Genomic DNA, 18,469 nt, shown 5'->3' on the forward strand with positions numbered 1-18,469 from the left:
GATTCCAGCTTGTGCTTCTTCCAGCCCAGTGTTTCTCATGATGTACTCTGCATACAAGTTAAATAAGCAGGGTGACAATATACAGCCTTGACATACTCCCTTTCCTATTTGGAACCAGTCTGTTGTTTACTGACCACTAATGTGCTAAGGGTTGTATTTAGATGCTTTTAAAGCATTAGTTTATTGAATCTGGATTGGAGCTTTTTAAGAAAGCCCAGGTTTGAACTTACGCTTATTTAGGGACATCATCTCTGCATTTTCCATGATCTTATTATGCTTTTTCTGTTTGAGCCATTTTCAAAAGCCATACTGAAGGAGAAATTGGAACTACCCTCATAGTATGATTTTTAATACACACATGAATGTATTGTCTCTACTTAAGACTTTCTTTCCCTGAGACAAAACATTGACCTGAAGAGGGACAATAATATAATTTGATTCTTCAGTTACACAGAAGGCTGAAAATGAAGACTGGTTTGGGAGTAATAGCAAAGTAAAAACTCATTCAAGCTGAAAGGGAAATGACTGGAGAGAATGGTAGATGAGAATAGGAGGGCCAGAGAAGGAGAAGATGAGGTGAAGGGGCCAGGAGTTCAGGTGGGCAGCTTCTCACCTCTATGCTTACCTCTGCTTCATGCCTTCAGAGAGCCTTGCCTGTTTGTGGCCCTGGACAGCCCACTGTAACCTGCCATGGGACAAATGCTTTCCGTGTGAAGCAGATATCTGAACATGTTTGAATCCCTTAGAGGCAAACACTGGACACTCAAGCTTTGAAAGCAGAGTAATAGTAAGTTGTTGTCTATAAGCCAGTGGTGGTGGTGGTGGGGCTCACCCTCAGGAAGCCCCCAGACCTTCACTGCTTCATGATTCAGTTCTAAATGGGACTGGAACCTATCACAAAGGAGAGAAGGAATAAGAAGTAAAGGAGAAACATGCTTAAGACAATTTTTACACACGATGATTTTACTGTAGTCACGTAGTATTTTAATGTTCAAGTACTTTGTTCAATGTTCAAGCATCTTTAAGAGAAATAACAGGAAAATTATATGGCAATCCCAAGGACAAAATCTGTCTAATGAGAAGAAGAAAAAGCCCTTTTTTTGTTTCTGCCCAAGATAGTCTGGGGGTGGGGAGGAGTCTTGTAAGAGGAGAAAGGAACATGGATGGGGGACTTAGGGAAGGGAGTCCTAGAAGGGAGGAAAGAGTGGTGACCTGCTTCTCCTTGTGTGCCCTGAGCCATTACCCAGCTACCGGCACACAATTAAGGTGACCTCAGGTGCCGTTAACCCAAATGAGTTGAAACAACCATAGTTAACTAGCCAACGACTTACCAGGGGCCAGGAGTTACTCTTTTTTTTTTTTTTTAATTTTTTTCAAGTGTATTTATTAATTTTTTCTTTTTAAAAAACTTTTAATTTCATATTGGAGTATAGCTGATTAACGATGTTGTGATAGTTTCAGGTAGACAGCAAAAGGACTCAGCCATAGACATACGTGTATCCATTTTCCTCCAAATTCCCCTCCCACCCAGGCTGCCACATAACACTGAGCAGAGTTCCCTGTACTATGTAGTAGGACTTTGGAGTTACTCTTAAGGCAAGCCCTACTGAGCAGGTGATATTATCCTTTCTTGGAGAGAAGGACTTGCTAGAGGGGCAAGATTCAGCGAAAGGCACAATCAGGATGCAAGATCTGTTCTTTTAGCAGCATCCTCTCTGATTTTTTAGGGCCAGCATGGTAAATCCTGGAGCTACATCCTGATTGCTACCAGGGGTCACACTAGCCAATGTGGATCAATCAGTAAGCACAGCTGGATCTAAATGCGATTAATTATATAACTGTGGCCTGTCCAAGTTTAGGTCTATTAAAATCGCAACATGAGACTGGGGCATTATAAAGGATTGCTGGGAAAATAAAAATGTTGGAATATTCCACAGCCTGCCCTCCCTTTTTTTCTGGCTTAAACAAGAATAAAGGAAGATAAAACAGCATGAATTCAACCCAACAGGCCACACAACCAGCAGTTTTTACCCTATATACCTGGCAGTTGGCCACAAAATGATCTGCTCAACTTCTCCAGTGATGACAGAAAGGTGGTAATAGTGTTTTCAAAATAAGGTGAATATAGTGTAAACATTGGTGCACGGGGATGATCCGGAGGGATGATGTGGGGTGGGAGGTGGGAGGGGGGTTCATGTTTGGGAGCTCATGTACACCCGTGGCAGATTCATGTCAATGTATGCCAAAACCAATACAGTATTGTAAAGTAAAATAAAGTAAAAATAAAAATTTAAATTAAAAAAAAAAAGACAAAGCTGCTGACGATTGCTGGTACTGTTTCATTCTCTATTAAAATGTTTAATTTTGGTTGTCTTAATACACACTTAATACCTTTCAGAGGTTACGATCCCCAGAATTCCTGATGCCCAAAGGCCTAGGCTCAGGCTGGTGATTCTTATAAAGGTTTCACAGAACAAAGTAGAGAAAGCCAGCATTATCTCAAAAGAAGTTTGCCTTCTCCAACACAATTAAACTAAACCATCAACAGTACATTTATACTCCATGAACATGTTTTTCTGCAACTGTTTATTTAGAAAGATTTTAAAGAAATTTGAAGTGACTGTGTCTGGGGGTAGTTTCTTTAGATGAAAAAAGTGCTAACAGTCACTAAGGAAACCAAGATGCAGGCTACGAGGAACAGAATCAGACCTATACGACGATATTTTGAATGCTTCTCTTGTTCTTCTTCCTTCTTCAGTAAGGTATCAAAACCGGGTGTGTACATTTCTCCCAACCAAAACCGTAGGTCATTAGGATTCTCCTAAAAGAAAATTACATGGAAGACAGGATCAGTCAGTGTTGCAGACTAACTGAGATTGCAGAATAAGAGAGTAGAAGTAATTTGCACCCATATTCACAGTGCCTTGAGTGAGGTTTAAGTGTCAGAGCTCTAATAACAGAAGCTAGGCTTCTCTGAATAGCTGGAACATGCAGCTACAGTCTCCTGGCTGACCAGAAATCCTCAGCTTCAACCTGTAGCTCTGCATGACAATTCACTGTTTACCGAATAAACTGCTCACACTCTAGGGTCACAAACACAAGAGTGTTTCTGCCATGTTTTTGCCAATTGAGTGTCTCTTACAATTTATAAACAGTGCATGTCAATCAGGTTAGTGAGTTGAAATAAAATTAAAATTCCTTGCCTCAGATGATCTTGGGGGTTTGATTTTGTTGGCATAGTAGGAATGAAGATGTTTGCTGAATTTTTCAGTAAATCCAGAAGCTGAGTTCCATGGAAGGAGGAGGAAGACTTAGAGTCCAAAGTCTTCTCTGTGCTTCTCAAATTTCTGGTCTTCCGTGTAGAGGGCTACAGCAGGCCAGCATGCAGCAATTCTGGCACTGTTGCCCTTCTGGATAAAGGACCCGATATACCCATTCCTGTCCTTATTTATCCCCATGTTTCTGATTCTTTCACAGGCCTTGTCTCCCTTTCAACACTACGGAATTGTCTTCAACTCAAATTTATCTCCTGTGTCCCCAAATCATCTGCAAACTCTACTGTCCATACATCTAAAACACACACACACACACACACACACACACTTCCCTGTTGTCTCCTGCTATGTGTGTGAGTGTGTGTGTGTGTGTGTGTGTGTGTGTGTGTGTGTGTGTATGTACTCAGTCATGTCTGACTCTTTACAACCCCACTGACTATAGCCCAACAGGCTATTCTGTCCATGGAATTTTCTAGGCAAGAATATTAGAGTTGGTAGTTATTCCCTTCTCCAGGGGATTTTCCCACCCCCAGAGATCTAACCCAACTATGTCTCTATTGCCTCCCACATTGGTAGGTGGATTCTTTACCACTAGTACCACCCGGGAAGCCCTTATTTCAGTGCTGAAGATTCAGTGTCTGTGCCTGGCATCTAGTAGACAAATAATTTATGGTGAATGCTGAATCTCTGTTTTCACAAATCCATTTCAGGATTTGTTGTTTCTCACTTGGATTATTGCAATAGCTTGTAGCTGGGCTGCCCACCCTCTCTTGGCTTCTCTGGTCTCAGTGACTTCAAGTTAGCCAGTTTCCACGGCTAGGTAATGAATTAGCTTATTACCCTTGTAATAACTAGCTGGGTGGATTCTGGTGATGACAATATAACTTCCATTGCTATTAGTTTCAAAGTCCAGTCTTAGGAAAGCTATTAAAATAAAATTTGAATGATCTGTGCAGAAGGATAGACGATTTAAAAATCCTTGCCTGACTTCACTCTTATTTTCATTTTGTCTGTGTCCTAATCAGAGGCCTGCACTTTGCCTGCAAGGTTAATGGCTCATTCTTCAGTAAGAACTTCCATAATGGAGACTATCCACCCCCACATTCTGCTTATAGCTTACATTGGTAACTAAATATGGGATTCTTTTCTCCTTTTTTATTCATAAACTTAGTAATTCAGAAAAATGGGAGTGACCAGAAGCACCTGGAACTTTCATGGCCTGTAAAGTAGTTGAAAAGGTTTCAGAAATTAAGTTGGGCATTCCATGTGCTAATTAGGAGATGGGGTAGGGATGGTGATGAAGTAAGCTGAATTGATGAGGTGTAAGAGGAGATACTTGGAGAAGGCAATGGCACCCCACTCCAGTACTCTTGCCTGGAAAATCCCATGGACGGAGGAGCCTGGTGGGCTGCAGTACATGGGGTTGCAAAGAGTCAGACACGACTGAGTGACTTCACTTTCACTTTTCACTTTCATGCATTGGAGAAGGAAATGGCAACCCACTCCAGTGTTCTTGCCTGGAGAATTCCAGGGACGGGGGAGCCTGGTGGGCTGCCATCTATGGGGTCGCACAGAGTCAGACACAACTGAAGCAACTTAGCAGCAGCAGCAGCAACAACAGCAAGAAGAGATACTAATACAAACCAAAGTCATGACTTTATGAGGTCTGCCCACTGGTCTCCAGCCTTGAGGGGCCTTTGCTCTGAGGTGAGTGGGCAGGTAGCAGATAAGTGGGAAGAGGGCCAGCCTTGGTTTTAGTAAAGCAATATATACATCATATTCACATTCAGTCTTCCTAAACATGTCATGGTATTGCCAACAAAAAATTACCCCTTAGTGCCAATAACATTCAGTTTCTTTAGCCTTACATTTGAACTTTATTTTGAATCTGTTTGTTAGCCTTATTTCCCCCATTTTTCTATTACTTTAGCTGTAGCCCTACCAAAAATGAACTACCTATTGCTCTGACAAACTCTCTTACTCTCTTATATTTGTGCCTTTATTCTTGTTACTTCTGATAGAATAGAGCCTCTCCTCTCATGCAAATGACTCATGTCATCTGGAGTTCTACATATCCTTCAAGTCCAGCCTAAATTAACTTTTCCACAAAGGCTTCTTATAATTCAATGTGACTTTGTCCTCTTTTGAATCTGCACAGTACTTTCTACTCATCATATAGTCACTGTCTTCCTCTCTCTTATCCTAGAGTTACTGCTTGTTGTTAATACTTCACTCAGATGAACTTATGGAGGGCAAGAATATTCTTCCTTACAGTACCCTTGTCATTCACGTAAACAACAAAGAGAAGAACGGAGGCTCTAGCACCTAGTCAAGAAATGTTTGTGAACTACATCAATATATCTTTCTAGTTGTAGAAGGTTATTTCTTAGAGGTCTTGATCTTTGGATTCCTGATTAAAAAACACAAGATTACTGTTGCTAGGGGGAAGCATCTGTTATGGAAACATCTCTGGAGAAGAGGCTACATTAAGGATGAGATACACTAAATCCACTGGGAGATAAAGAAACTTCAAAGATTCTGGACAATATTTAAAGGAGTGCAAATTAGAGATTTTTTAAAATATAAGACTTTAAGGGGATGTAATGCTGTCTCCTTCAAAAGGAAAAGCCTGTAGGTGACTAGGGTATGAGGCTTAGGACAGACATACACTGGTACACTTGGAATATGTCAGGTCTTTCTGGCCCTAGGACAGGCAGAGGCCAGCCAAGGTTGGGTAGAAATCCAGTCCACTCGGAAAACAGGGTTACTTTCCCTGCTTTTCAGGGATTCCTAGACTTTGTGTTTGAAGGGTGACACCAGGGGAAAGAAAAGGAAAAACTTGAGTTGGGTTTAAGCTGGGTGAATGAGTTCATTGCATACTTTTCCTGTGTTGAAATGCTTTTGTTTTGTTTTGTTACTGAGACACAGGAAAATGTCCAAAATGTAAATCTGCAATCTTAAATCACTGAGTAGGCCTGAAATAAAATGATCTTTGATGAGAACTGCCTTGCACAATGCCTAAGACACAGCAGTTAATCAACATATTTGAAAAAATGTAGAATAAGGAACTCAGCTATTCACAAACATATAATGATCTCAAAACTAGAGAAAAACCCTTAATCTTACAAACTGACTTTCACAACCTGATACCTTCCAGGTAAACCCTTCTTCTTGTCACATCATTTCTTTCTCTCTACACTGTAGTGATGCTGTCAACTGCTGAAATTATGAAACACAAAACACATAAATAAACACAAATACTGACTAGGAGAGAGAAGCCAGGGGCCAAAATGACCTCAAATCTGGAGATTTTGTGCCCAGTGAAGAGTGCCTCTCACCTTAATACCCGTTTCTTTAAGGATTATGTAACTGATCTCCCTCATCAATTAAAGGAGTTGGTTCTTTGCCTGAGTACCTTCAGATGCCCAGAGAGGTTGGTGTGCAGGGAACGCTTGTCATATTCCTCAGCGGTCCATGAAGGATTCTTTTTCCTTTCTTCCATAGCTTCCTCAAAACTTACATCACCATATAGTGGGTTATTCTTCAAAACTGATGATAAGGATGGTGGGGGGCTCTCTACGGTGATAGTGCCCTTCATACTGGATCCCCTCATGTGTTGAGCAGTAATATTCTTCTTTTCTCTCTGTCAGGAAACACAGTAACAAAGTTTCTCTTACCAAGAGGTCACTGATAATAGGGAAGGAAAATGTGAAATAACTATACCAGAAAGTTTAATGATTCTGCCTGGACCCAACAGCTTAGGACAATGAATGAACGCAGAACTCTAGGATCTAGTTTGACTGAGGATGCTATCACGGAGTTCTTTCTTTGCATGTGATCGTGTTCAGATTCAGTAATCATTCATTAAAATGCTATTTTACAATGACAGAGAAAGAACAGCATTCCTTAATTCAAACAGTAGAATTCTAAAGTAACTTTTTCCCAGTTCACTTGCATTGAGATTTAATGACATGTTACCTCTTTCCACTTGTGCATTCTATGACTGAAAAAAATAATATTTAACTTTGTTGTATTAATCCAGCAAAGTCAAGATTAAAAGGCATTTTATAGCTATGCTTTGGCTTTCATGAGAACTCCCTTGGGACTCTGATTTTAGACAGCTTGGAGAACTAGACTGACTTAGCATTGCCCTCTCATATGTCGCTATAGACCAGCTGGCTATCGGATAGCTCTAATTCTGGCTTTCAGATCTTTAAAAACTTAAAAAAAAAAAATTAAACCATGATATACTTGTAGAAAAGTACATATGTTATAAATTTAGAGTTCAATAAATTTTCACATATCAAATAAACCCAAGATACTACCAAAAAACAAACCATACTAGCATACCCCACACTGCCTTCTAATTACTCTTGGCTCCCCTCCCCAAGGATAATCAGTATCTCCAGAATCCCCATCACAGGTCAGTCTGTACTCATTTATATAAATGGATTATACAAAAACAATGTGGTTTTTCTGTGTCTGGTATGACCTTCATATTTTTACTTTGCCTTTTTTTTTTTTCCTTATGACTACAAAGCTATTATGAAGATAGAAAAATTTCAGATTAAAATGTATTCATTGACCACATAAACTGGAGAAGAAACAGAAAGCATATAGAGTAATGTCTTATTTATCATAGGGCATCAAGGGAAAGGAATTCCACATAAGTTAATTTTCAGAAAACGTAGGTTTGACTCTTAAAAACTAGTGACACATTTCATTTTCTTACAGCAATTTTTCAGTAAATGTGTCTCACATATTTCAGCCTTCCTAAACAGAGAAGTTTAAGTAGCAATTAATATTTTTCTGAGTTATATTTATAATCATCAGTGCACTGATTCCCTCACATCTACTGGGGTATATAGGTCACATTAAATACGTATTTATATAAGTAAAGTTGTAAACTAATATATGTAGCTTCCTTCTGAAATGGCTGGTAGCCACCCCAAAATCATCTAGATAAAGCCATTCATATTCTCTTTGGCCTTAGGTTTCCCTAATTTTCTTAAGCCAGATTTTTCTTTTAGACAGGTAGAGATCAACTTGGAGGTCTTATCTGAATTTATTAGATTGCTGGTCTGTTCAAAATCAATTTATATTCTATAATACTAAAGTTTGCAATGAAATAATAAATCATCTTGATTTAGCATTCATCCTTAAGATGGATGAACTCATGAAAAATGTTTCTGGAACTGAGAAAAAACAATTCGATATAAAATTTAGATAGTTTCAGTTTAGCATAATTCTGACTCAAGTTTTTTGCTTCAAGGCTAGATATCTATGATTTTCTATGAAGAGAAATAATCCTTCTGACGCTGAAAAATTGGCTTTGTCTGTTTTCTTGCCTGCCTATTCCTTGAGTTTCCTAAATAAGAAAGCTCTATAAATCAGAAAAATAGTTTTAGAGGTTAAGAAAAAAACACAATACCCTCTATTACAATGTTTAAAAACCTTGAGAAACTAATATACAAAAGATAGAAAAAATAATCAGAGCTATTTTTAAAAGAACATTCAAGGTCTTAATTCTAAACAGTATTCTTGAATGTTTGAGGTTTAGAATTTAGTGCCATTTAGTTTTGCACTGTTGGAGAAGGCAATGGCACCCCACTCCAGTACTCTTGCCTGGAAAATCCCATGGATGGAGAAGCCTGGTAGGCTGCACTCCTTGGGGTCGCTAAGAGTCGGACACGACTGAGCGACTTCACTCTCACTTTTCACTTTCGTGCATTGGAGAAGGAAATGGTAACCCACTCCAGTGTTCTTGCCTGGAGAATCCCAGGGACGGTGGAGCCTGATGGGCTGCTGTCTATGGGGTCGCACAGAGTTGGACATGACTGAAGTGACTTAGCAGCAGCAGCAGCATTTTTGCACTGTATGACAATTTCATGTCTGAAGGACATGTGAAGGGAAAATTACTAGAATAGTTTATTAAGAATTTTATGGAAGAAACAGAATATACTAATTGTGGCTGAGGTTCTTCTATATTTTGATAAACTAAAAAAAGCTCTTCAGAAAGAAAGCCAAAGCATGTCTTTGATTTTAATCTTTCACTCTACATTCTACATGGACTACATTTATCAAAAGGAAGCACAATAGTAATTTCATTATTTTAACAATATGGGCTCTAAAATAACTTAAAAAAATACTGTTTAAGGAAATAAGCTTCAAAGCTTACCTAGGCTTTTCTGTATTAACCATTACTTTGCCCACATATCCTTTATACATTTTAATCAATATTTATGCCATTTATGTATAAGTAAACGATCATTTAACGAAAAGAATAAAATGGAAGACTTTCAACAGACAAACACTGAAAGTATACAATTAATAGGCCAATAAAGAAGGAATTTCTAAAAAATATACTTCAGGAAGAAGAAACCTGATATTAGAATGAAAGGTTAAGATGTATAAGAAGAAATGCTAGGAAAAGCAAAGAAAAAGAACAAAAGGAAAAAAAGCTGATGAATATATACAGAAATCTAAGCAAGCACTGATTTTATGGTAAAATAGAAATAATAACCACTAATTTGTGAGTTTTAAGGTAAGAGAAACCTAAAACTAAACAGTAAGATCTTAAACAGATATATTTGATTGGGAAAGTTCTTTTTTTCTTTTTGGCCACACAGCACGTGGGATCCTCATCCCTTAACCAGGGGTTGAATCCATAGCTCCTGCAGTGGAAGTGTAGACCCTTGGGCCACTTGAGAAGTCCTTAATTATGAAATTTTAAGAAATAGTTTCTCTTATAGGATGGAGATACTACTTAAAAATAGAGAAAGAAGGTGTAGATTCTAAATCAGTAGAGCAGAAGAAAAAAGATGACAGAAAGTTCATCTAAAAGATAAGAAACCTGAAACAAAGAATACAGAGGAGAAAATCTTAGGAAACAGAAAAAAATTTGAAACAATCATGTTAAATGAATAGGTGAAACCCTCTGTTTAAATAACAGAGACATCATATGAGATTTTTAAAATACTTAAAATACAAGAACTCACAAAAAATGAGAGTGAAAGTACATAAAAATATATAGCAGGCAAATATAAACAAAGAAGAGCTGGTGGTGTGATTGGTTAAATACTCACCAATTTTGTTTTCCTTTTCTGAGCACAAGGCATGACCGCCTTCCTCAGGCTGTTTGACGTTAAACTGGGCCCACTCTTTCTAGTTGTTGATGTGGGGTCAAAAGTAACAGATCATTTCCAGGCCGAGCCCCTGAACTCTCCAACAAGATTTCTGGCTCACCTGTCCTCACTTCCCATTTTCTGTTGTATCACTGTAAGCAAGGATTTTGAAGTGGCAGAGCTATGTAAGATGAAAGAACTTCAAGCTCTGGGATACTGCTTAGAAAAGAGCTGCCCAACCCCTGACCCCCCCACCCCCTGCCCCTGCCAACCTATCTGTCCTCTCTCAGACTTTCCATGCACAAGAATGTTTTTCTTTTTAGTTACTGATATTTTGTCGTCATAGTGTGGCCTAGCCTACATTTCCCTTAGTACAGAAAGTGATAGCTTGATATTCTACAACTATTGGCACTGGCTTAGCAGTTAAGAAAGGGATGAGAGGAGTATCAGAAGCTGGATGGATGGCTATTCATAGCATGCAGCGAGAAATATTTGGTGTGTTGTCTGTGGTCATTTGGAATCTAATCCCCTGTAGCTCTATGAGGGATAAGTAATACATGTACAAGGATCACAGCATTGCTGTATTATAAGAAAGAGATGAAATGATAGAAAGAACTGAATCATTTGCAAAAAAACAGGAGAGAAACTATGGAAATTTGATACCTTCTATCATTAAAAATCTGACTGTTTATAGACGCCAAACACTAACTGAGGCAGAAAAAAAAAAAGCTCATTTAAATTTCCTAATAGAATGAAGTGACTCAGGATTAAAGGTCATGTTAGGATGTGGTTTCATAACTATTACTCCTGACTGTCTCCAGGCATTTGTCATTGAGTCAAAGGATGGAGAAATGGAGGCAGAAAAGCAAACCGTTAAAGCCTATTTGAGATCAACACCTTCAAAGAACTTAAGGTGTATTTATTGACATATAGAAGTGACCACAACAAAATAGAAATGATTGCATTAATAAATAGCTCACACTAAGTTTTATAAGAAATGGTTCACCAGAGAAACCACAAGCCTAGACCTAAAAGTTTTTAAGATTGTTAAAAATTACAGACAACAGTAACCTTATGCCTCCAAACATGGATGTATTAATGGATTAATAGGAGTGAATTCTGAAGCCTCTACTGCCTTGAGGGGGGCCCACTCTGATATGGCAAAAGACTTTGATGAACAAGGGAATGCTTCCTAGTGCGTTGGACCAGGAACTTTAGAGAACAGTGCCCCAGGAGATCTTCTAAAGAGGAGAGTTCTGGCCTAATCCATCTTCCCCACCATCAAGGAAGGAGGGCCACAGAAACTATTCCCAGTAGAATCTCAGAATTACTTTGGAGCAGTGTCTGCGTGCTTTCACTTTTCCCATTCCGGAAGGAAGAATTACTGCAGCGATTGCATGTCTAGTGAGCAAAGATTATAGGACCGTTCGGATGGGGCGCTGGATAAACGTAGTGACTGCCTCTGGTGAGGGATGAATGCTGGTCAGATTAAATCTAAGAATATGGTCACCATGAAATAATAAAGACAGGAGAGAGCAATAAATATTAGAAGAAAAATAACCCATATATACGATGGAATGAATCAGTGATATTGAAAGCTATTTCATTTTGAAAAGGTTCAGTTCAGTTTAGTCGCTCAGTCGTGTCTGGCTCTTTGTGACCCCATGGACTGGAGCATATCATGTTCACAAATTGGGAAAATCAAGATCATAAAGATTTCCATTTTCCCCAGTGTGGTCTATACGTACAATGTAATTCCTATCATAATCATAATCCAAACAGGGTATTTTGTCTGTATTTCACATGTGAGCCCAGAGACAACTTTTCCTAGAAAGTTGCACCCCACTGGTCATGATAACTCTGTTTTCCAAATTGCTAAATGGTTACCTTTGTGAAACACAGATTTGATCATGTGATTCTCTTGCTTAAAATTTTTCATCAACCCCTCCAAACTTTCAGGACAAAATTCGAAATCTCATGCAATACCCATCAAGCCTTCCCAGTCTGACCCAGACCTCTCTTGGAACCTCTTCTTCTGCCTTCCCCTCCAAGTAACCAGGGCTCTGAAGTCCCACATGTGCTCCTGTGACACACTGTGCTTTAATAAGGTTTCAATGCCAGAGGCATTTGGTCTCATTGAGGAGCAGTGATGGGACAAAGCGGGCAATGCTTCCGGCAGTATTATCATCCAAAGGTGAATTTCTGACCCCACTGGAGATTTTGTAAACTACATACATTTAGCATAACTTGATAAAATCATGTCCTGATAACTGCAAGTAAAATCCTGAGCAAGTCAATGATGCTCCTTAATCTACTTCTTAGACGATAATTTATGTACCTCAAAAGTCCGACAACATTTTGCCCAAATATAAGCTTATGTGGGCTGCTCTTATTGAAATAGGATATGGAATACTTGAAATAGAGACAGTCCTGGAGAAGGCATGACATGTGTGTTCACAGACAGATTGTGAAATATAGTTATGATACACAAAAACAAACAAAGCTGAGGGAAAAAGAAGAAATGTTAGAATTTAAAGGGAAAAGAGAGCTATAAGACTGGAAAAAAAAAGTAAGGAAAGGTGATTAGGAAATACACTCAGGAAATGACCTCGTCTAGAAACCAAGGGAAGAGCAACCTCCTTACCCTTGATCTTCTGCTCTAGTTCATAGGTTAGTACAGAAATCCCCTGGGTTCTCAAACAGACATCATAAAACTCAGGAAAAGATATAACAAATAGATTAGTCTGGAAAGATTCCAAAGTCTAACTGCTAATCAGAAGAAAACAAATAGATCAGTCTGGAAAGATTCCGAAGTCTAACTGCTAATCAGAAGAAAAATCCCACTACAATATCTGAAAAAATATATTTTATCATTTATACCAAAAGAAAAGGAATTTTTTTTTTACCTTCCTCTATAAAGGGATTGGCAGAAATATTTGGAATATAATCCCAAATGCCTTCATCAGATACATGCCCCCAATTATTTCAACAACCAGAAATACTAGATTTTGGCAAAAGTTTGTTCATTGCATTGAGAAGAACTTTATCAAGAAGGCTTCTTTATTTCTCTAGTGAAAGAATTAAAGAAAAAGTATAAATCTAGTTAAATCAAGAAGTACCTGCTTGTACTCTTTACCTGCAGATACAGGTGACCTGTGTATGCATGTTCACAAAGGGAATGAACAGTGTCCTGAGATGCTGGCATGCCTGGGGACATCCTTGCTTACTTTTCCTATATGCCTGGTATTGCTTCTGCTCATGTGAAATGGCTTAGAAAATTGCCTCTGAAGGTGGAATGAGAATTTCAAAAGAGCATAAAACATAAATCATGAATATAAATACACTATTTTTTTTCCTTCTTGCTGCACTGTGCAGCATGTGAGATCTTAGTTCCCTAACCTGGCTCCTGCAGGGGAAGCAAAGTCTTAACCATTGGACTGCCAGGGAAGTCCCTAGAAATTCTCGTTTCAACTGTTCGGTTACTACCAGTGTTGACGGCAATGTTTGTAGGTTAAGTCCTTTGACATTTCTTGACGTAGGCTTAATTCTAAATACTATGTACCTGGGGTGGGGGACGGACGATGAGCCAAAAAGGTAAGCTAACACAACTCTGAAATTTGTGTGGATTTCATGGAAGTATATAATCTAACTGCTTGATGTGGCCACAGAGCTTGGTAAAAGTACTGACTACACCCTCTAACATGCACACACACACACCCCTCCATCCACGGCATATATCAAAGAATGCAAGTGGTCTTATCTGCTATTCCAAATTCTAATGATAGGCTAATTTAAACACATTTGGGGACACTATTAATAGCAAATGACCACATGATACCCATTTCTTATTCTCTTAAAGGAAACTCTGTCAGTTGTTTTTACCTTATTTGCTCTAACTTTTAAGGAACTATGTAAAATGAATACTACACTAATTGCAAGTGGAAATACTGCATGGACTGAGTAAGGGCCATAATTGATGCCTCTCAAACTGGTTTATTGTGGATTTGAGACAAGAAACCAAGTTTCAAATTAAGCCAACAAGGTGAGGGTTTTAAATTAAGAACTACTTAACAGCTGCCTGCCACCTCTCAGACCCCTAGTACCTTAGTACACCTGGTATATTCAGTGCCCTTATTCCAGGTATCACCATAACGACTTACAACTTTCATACATTCTTTTCTTTTAGATTTGTTTTTTCTTTTTTAACCAGTTAATATTACCACTCTTGGATTTTTAAGATCCAGTCAAGGAGAGAAGCATTATTTATTGACATATTGCAATCTGAAGTAGCAAATATAATTGTTTTTACTCATTGGAACCACATTTACCCAACTAACTAAAATTGTAACTGAGTTACTTCTCCCCTCCAAGCATTATTCAGTAGTGTATTGGCCTTTATTCAGTCATTAGACATTTCTTTTTAGGGTAAAGTTATAACTAATCAAGTTTACGTATAGTTTACGATTACCAATGACACATTCAAAGACACATGAAACAGATTTCTACATCCTTGGTTTGCCCTGTAAAACTATTTCTATACCTCAGGGTCTGTTGGGAAAAAATGCCCTTTAAAATTTGCATTTCACTCAGGTTTAGGAACAATATTCAGTGGAGCTTTAAACTGTGAAGTTACACACGAAGGAAACAGGTCAACTCCAGTACTAAACAAAAGATGTTAGATCGGTGTGTTCCAACCTCAAAGGAATTTATTGGATATGTTTTCTTAGACTAAACTTCATAGCACAGGAGGGCCAAGGTATTCTAAGCTGACTTTTGAGTTATTTTAGTTCATGATATAAACAGTAAGAAAGACAAAGGAGGAATTTCATCGCATTTAACTTAAACTAAGCAAAACACACAAAAAGCAGCCATCAAAAAGGTGTGTGTGGATAGGTTTTGAAAATTACAAAAGGGAAGGATGTAAAATTTTTTAAAAAGTCAGTTGTCATAACAGGCTGCCTTACAATGGAAAGGAATTAAAACCCTCATAGGTGGAGGAAACACTTACATAACTATTCAAGTGTTCTTGATTCTGAATGATCTCATGATAAAGGTCCCGAAAAGCCCACAAACACACCACAAAGGAGTCACTTTACACCAGGACTCATGAGTACCAACTGTTTCTTAAAAGAAAACAAATTTCTGTTCAGGGAATTTGAACCACTCCAAAGGATTTAATGATTTGCAGGGGTTTGTAGGTCATTCACATCTGTTCTGAAATGAAATGCTTCTTCCTGTTTCTAAATTGACTAACCCTTAACCCCGTTAGCCCTCATGTCTTAAAACAAAGATTATTCCTAATTCATGAGCTGGGCAACACTCAAGGCCTTTATGTTTCTTTCAGCACATGGAACTCATCAGTTGTATCCTTCTCTTGTGGTTAGCAAAAAAGAAGGAAGATGCAGAAGAAGAGAGCAAGAAATGAAGTCTGGGTTTGAAGATTGCTTGTTAAGTCTTGTCTACATGGATATCCACTGAAACAAAGAGCGTCTACAATAACAGCCAGCACCTTTCTCAGGTAGAGAGTTCCCTCTATTTTCTTTCTTTCCATCATTAGGTTTCCATTGTTTCACTGTTTTGAGTTTCTTCCCCATGAGATGAAAGGGAGCCAGTCTGAATGAGGTGGAAGCAAGATTCAGTTGTCTTAGAGGCCATGTATGAGCCCACAGTGTAATCTTCAGATGCTTTATGCCTAGACTACACCAGAAGACAGAGGTGGGGTTCCACCCAGAGCCTTATCTGCAAATGTAGTGATTGATCTGAAGACATCTGAAGGGAAGGCTAGGCAAAAATCCAAAAAGAAGACGGTATGAGAAGCTGGGGCATGAAGGAAAATGAATGGTTGGGATAGTTTAGGAGTTGATCAAGTGATCAGAGCAAGCCTCCTTCCCTTGACAAAGAGAGAAAGCCCCTTTCTATGGCAAGAGTGAGCAGCTACCCTGTACTCTGCTGCCTGTAGCTGTTTTGCACAAATGAGGAAGTGGCAGATGCCGAGAAGGCAGCAAGCCCCCATCCGCATATATGTGTGCTCCCGCACCTTACCTGTGAGTAGACGAGGTTTTGCCAGTGTTGTGCAGCAGGGTAATTCCCTCCCGGAAACCGCACCAGGCTGGCCTGGAGAAGGGCTGAGTTCCTCATTAAAGACTTCACATCGAGCTGCAGGAACTTGTCAGGATGGTTGTTATTTGGCAAAACAGAGAGATCCATGCCTCCCTGCATCTACAGTGGAAAACAGAGGTGAGCGAGGCTGCTGCTCTCAGAGTGGTCCATTATTAATGAGCCTGAGGATGCCCGCCTGGTGTGTGAAACCACAGCTGTGGGCTGTGCCCAGAAACTGCTCTCGAAATGACATATGAACACAGGGAAGAGTGGAGCACCCTGACTTACCCTTCACACCACACACACACACACACACACACACACACACACACACACACACTCACACACACTCTCTCTCTCTCTATCCCCTCGGATGCTCGAATGGAACAGCTGTGCCCATACTTCTTCAATTGTAATGGATGAGTGAAGATGTGTCTTCATACAGAAATAACATCTTAAGAGGAAGTACTCTTTGGATCAAGGCTACCAGAATTTCAGGGTCCCAGGCCATAATTTGGAGCACATGCTACAGTCACCTGTAGAGAGACATCAGTTGATACTTCTCTTTGAACACTGCCGAGCTGACCCAGCCAGCTTGGCCTTGTCTCCGCAGCCTCACATGTGATATGCAGGATCTTGTTTCTTCTCATGTTTTGACTCTCAGAGTCTCAGGGTCATGTGGAAACCTAACCGTGTTTAGGTTGTCAGGCTCAGCTTAAAGGGCATATAGCAAGAATTTGCTTGATTGTTTGCTACAGTAATTTAGTGCCCCAAACTACCGCCCCTTGGTCCGTTCGCCCTCTGAGGTCTCTTTGACTCTGCTCTTAGCTGTTCACAAAGCGGACTTGGAAAGGGAGGAGAACATGGCGGCTGGGTTTGGATGTCGTGCATTCCTCAGTGAACCCATCTGCCGTTCAACGAGCCAAGGCGGGAGTGAGGTTATGGAGAGTATCTCAAGCCAGGAAGTTATGATGACTTTAAGGTAGATAAGCTCTCTCATTACAAGCCACTCTGTCTCTGGCAAACCATACTTCTCACCAGGAAAATATGGATTTTCATCTAGAGAAAGAGAAGGCAAAGGATAGACACATCAGCAGTGTTTAAAAGACATAGCCTGTTATTTTGTGCCCCAGATGCAAACCCATCTGATTCAGCAGGAAGGATTTTCTTACAAAGCTAATGGGGTGACATGTGGAATATATCAGCACCAGATTTCAGAAGAGTACCCTATGGCTTATTAGACTCAGCAGCCAGGATATTCTTGAATCAAGCAGACGCTAGAGAGTACTTCCCTTTTTTATGGCAATAAACATGAGGGTATTGAAAAAAATAATGTGTCCTACTGATAGCTGTAAACTGGAATAAACAACCAGTGTTTTCTGCAATAATTTTTGGACCCAAACTCTATCACTGTCTTACAATGCTTAAAATATTTGAGTCGTTTTTTTTTTTTTTTTAAATCAGTACACTTACCAGAGAAAGTAAGAAGGACTTCACATGACAGTTGATAATAAGAATTAAATCATCCATGTTTGAAGAATCAAGTGTGCTATGTGTATGTACATGTCCTTGGTACTCTCTGGACTTTTCTGGCGGCTGCCAGAACACATCTAACGAACAAATATTTCTCAGGCTGTTTGCTTTTCCTAAAAGATTCTTTGGGGAATAACACACATCTTCAAGAAGAACCTTACTTCTCTTTGGCTCTCTACATTGGCAAGTGGAGACACAAAACCCAGATCCAAATATATTTGATTAGATCCTTTCCTTAGCCAAAGTATGAGGTAGGTGAAATGAGCCATCAGTTTTCCTTAGGCGCCCTTCCTTTCAGATTCCTCCACTGTGCTCCAGACGCTCAGAAGTTCGTATACTATCTCCTTCCTTTCATACTATCTCTTTCCTTTCCAGTTTCAGACTGCCCATCTTCTCCCACCATCCTTTGTCTACCATCACTCCTAAACCATCAGTTCT

General features: G+C 39.3%; 1 protein-coding gene across 1 annotated transcript; it reads right to left on the reverse strand.

Moving 5' to 3' along the window:
* Nucleotides 1-2,641: 2,641 nt before the first annotated feature.
* On the reverse strand, nucleotides 2,642-17,148 carry MINAR2 (membrane integral NOTCH2 associated receptor 2). The gene is made up of 4 exons (XM_052644369.1): nucleotides 17,035-17,148; nucleotides 16,442-16,618; nucleotides 6,691-6,918; nucleotides 2,642-2,821 (listed from the first exon to the last, which is right to left on the reverse strand). Exons 1-4 carry the CDS (start codon nucleotides 17,146-17,148, stop codon nucleotides 2,642-2,644), a joined length of 699 nt encoding a protein of 232 aa, XP_052500329.1.
* Nucleotides 17,149-18,469: the final 1,321 nt, after the last annotated feature.

The sequence above is a fragment of the Budorcas taxicolor genome, chromosome 7, assembly GCF_023091745.1.
Source record: "Budorcas taxicolor isolate Tak-1 chromosome 7, Takin1.1, whole genome shotgun sequence".
NCBI lineage: Eukaryota > Metazoa > Chordata > Mammalia > Artiodactyla > Bovidae > Budorcas > Budorcas taxicolor.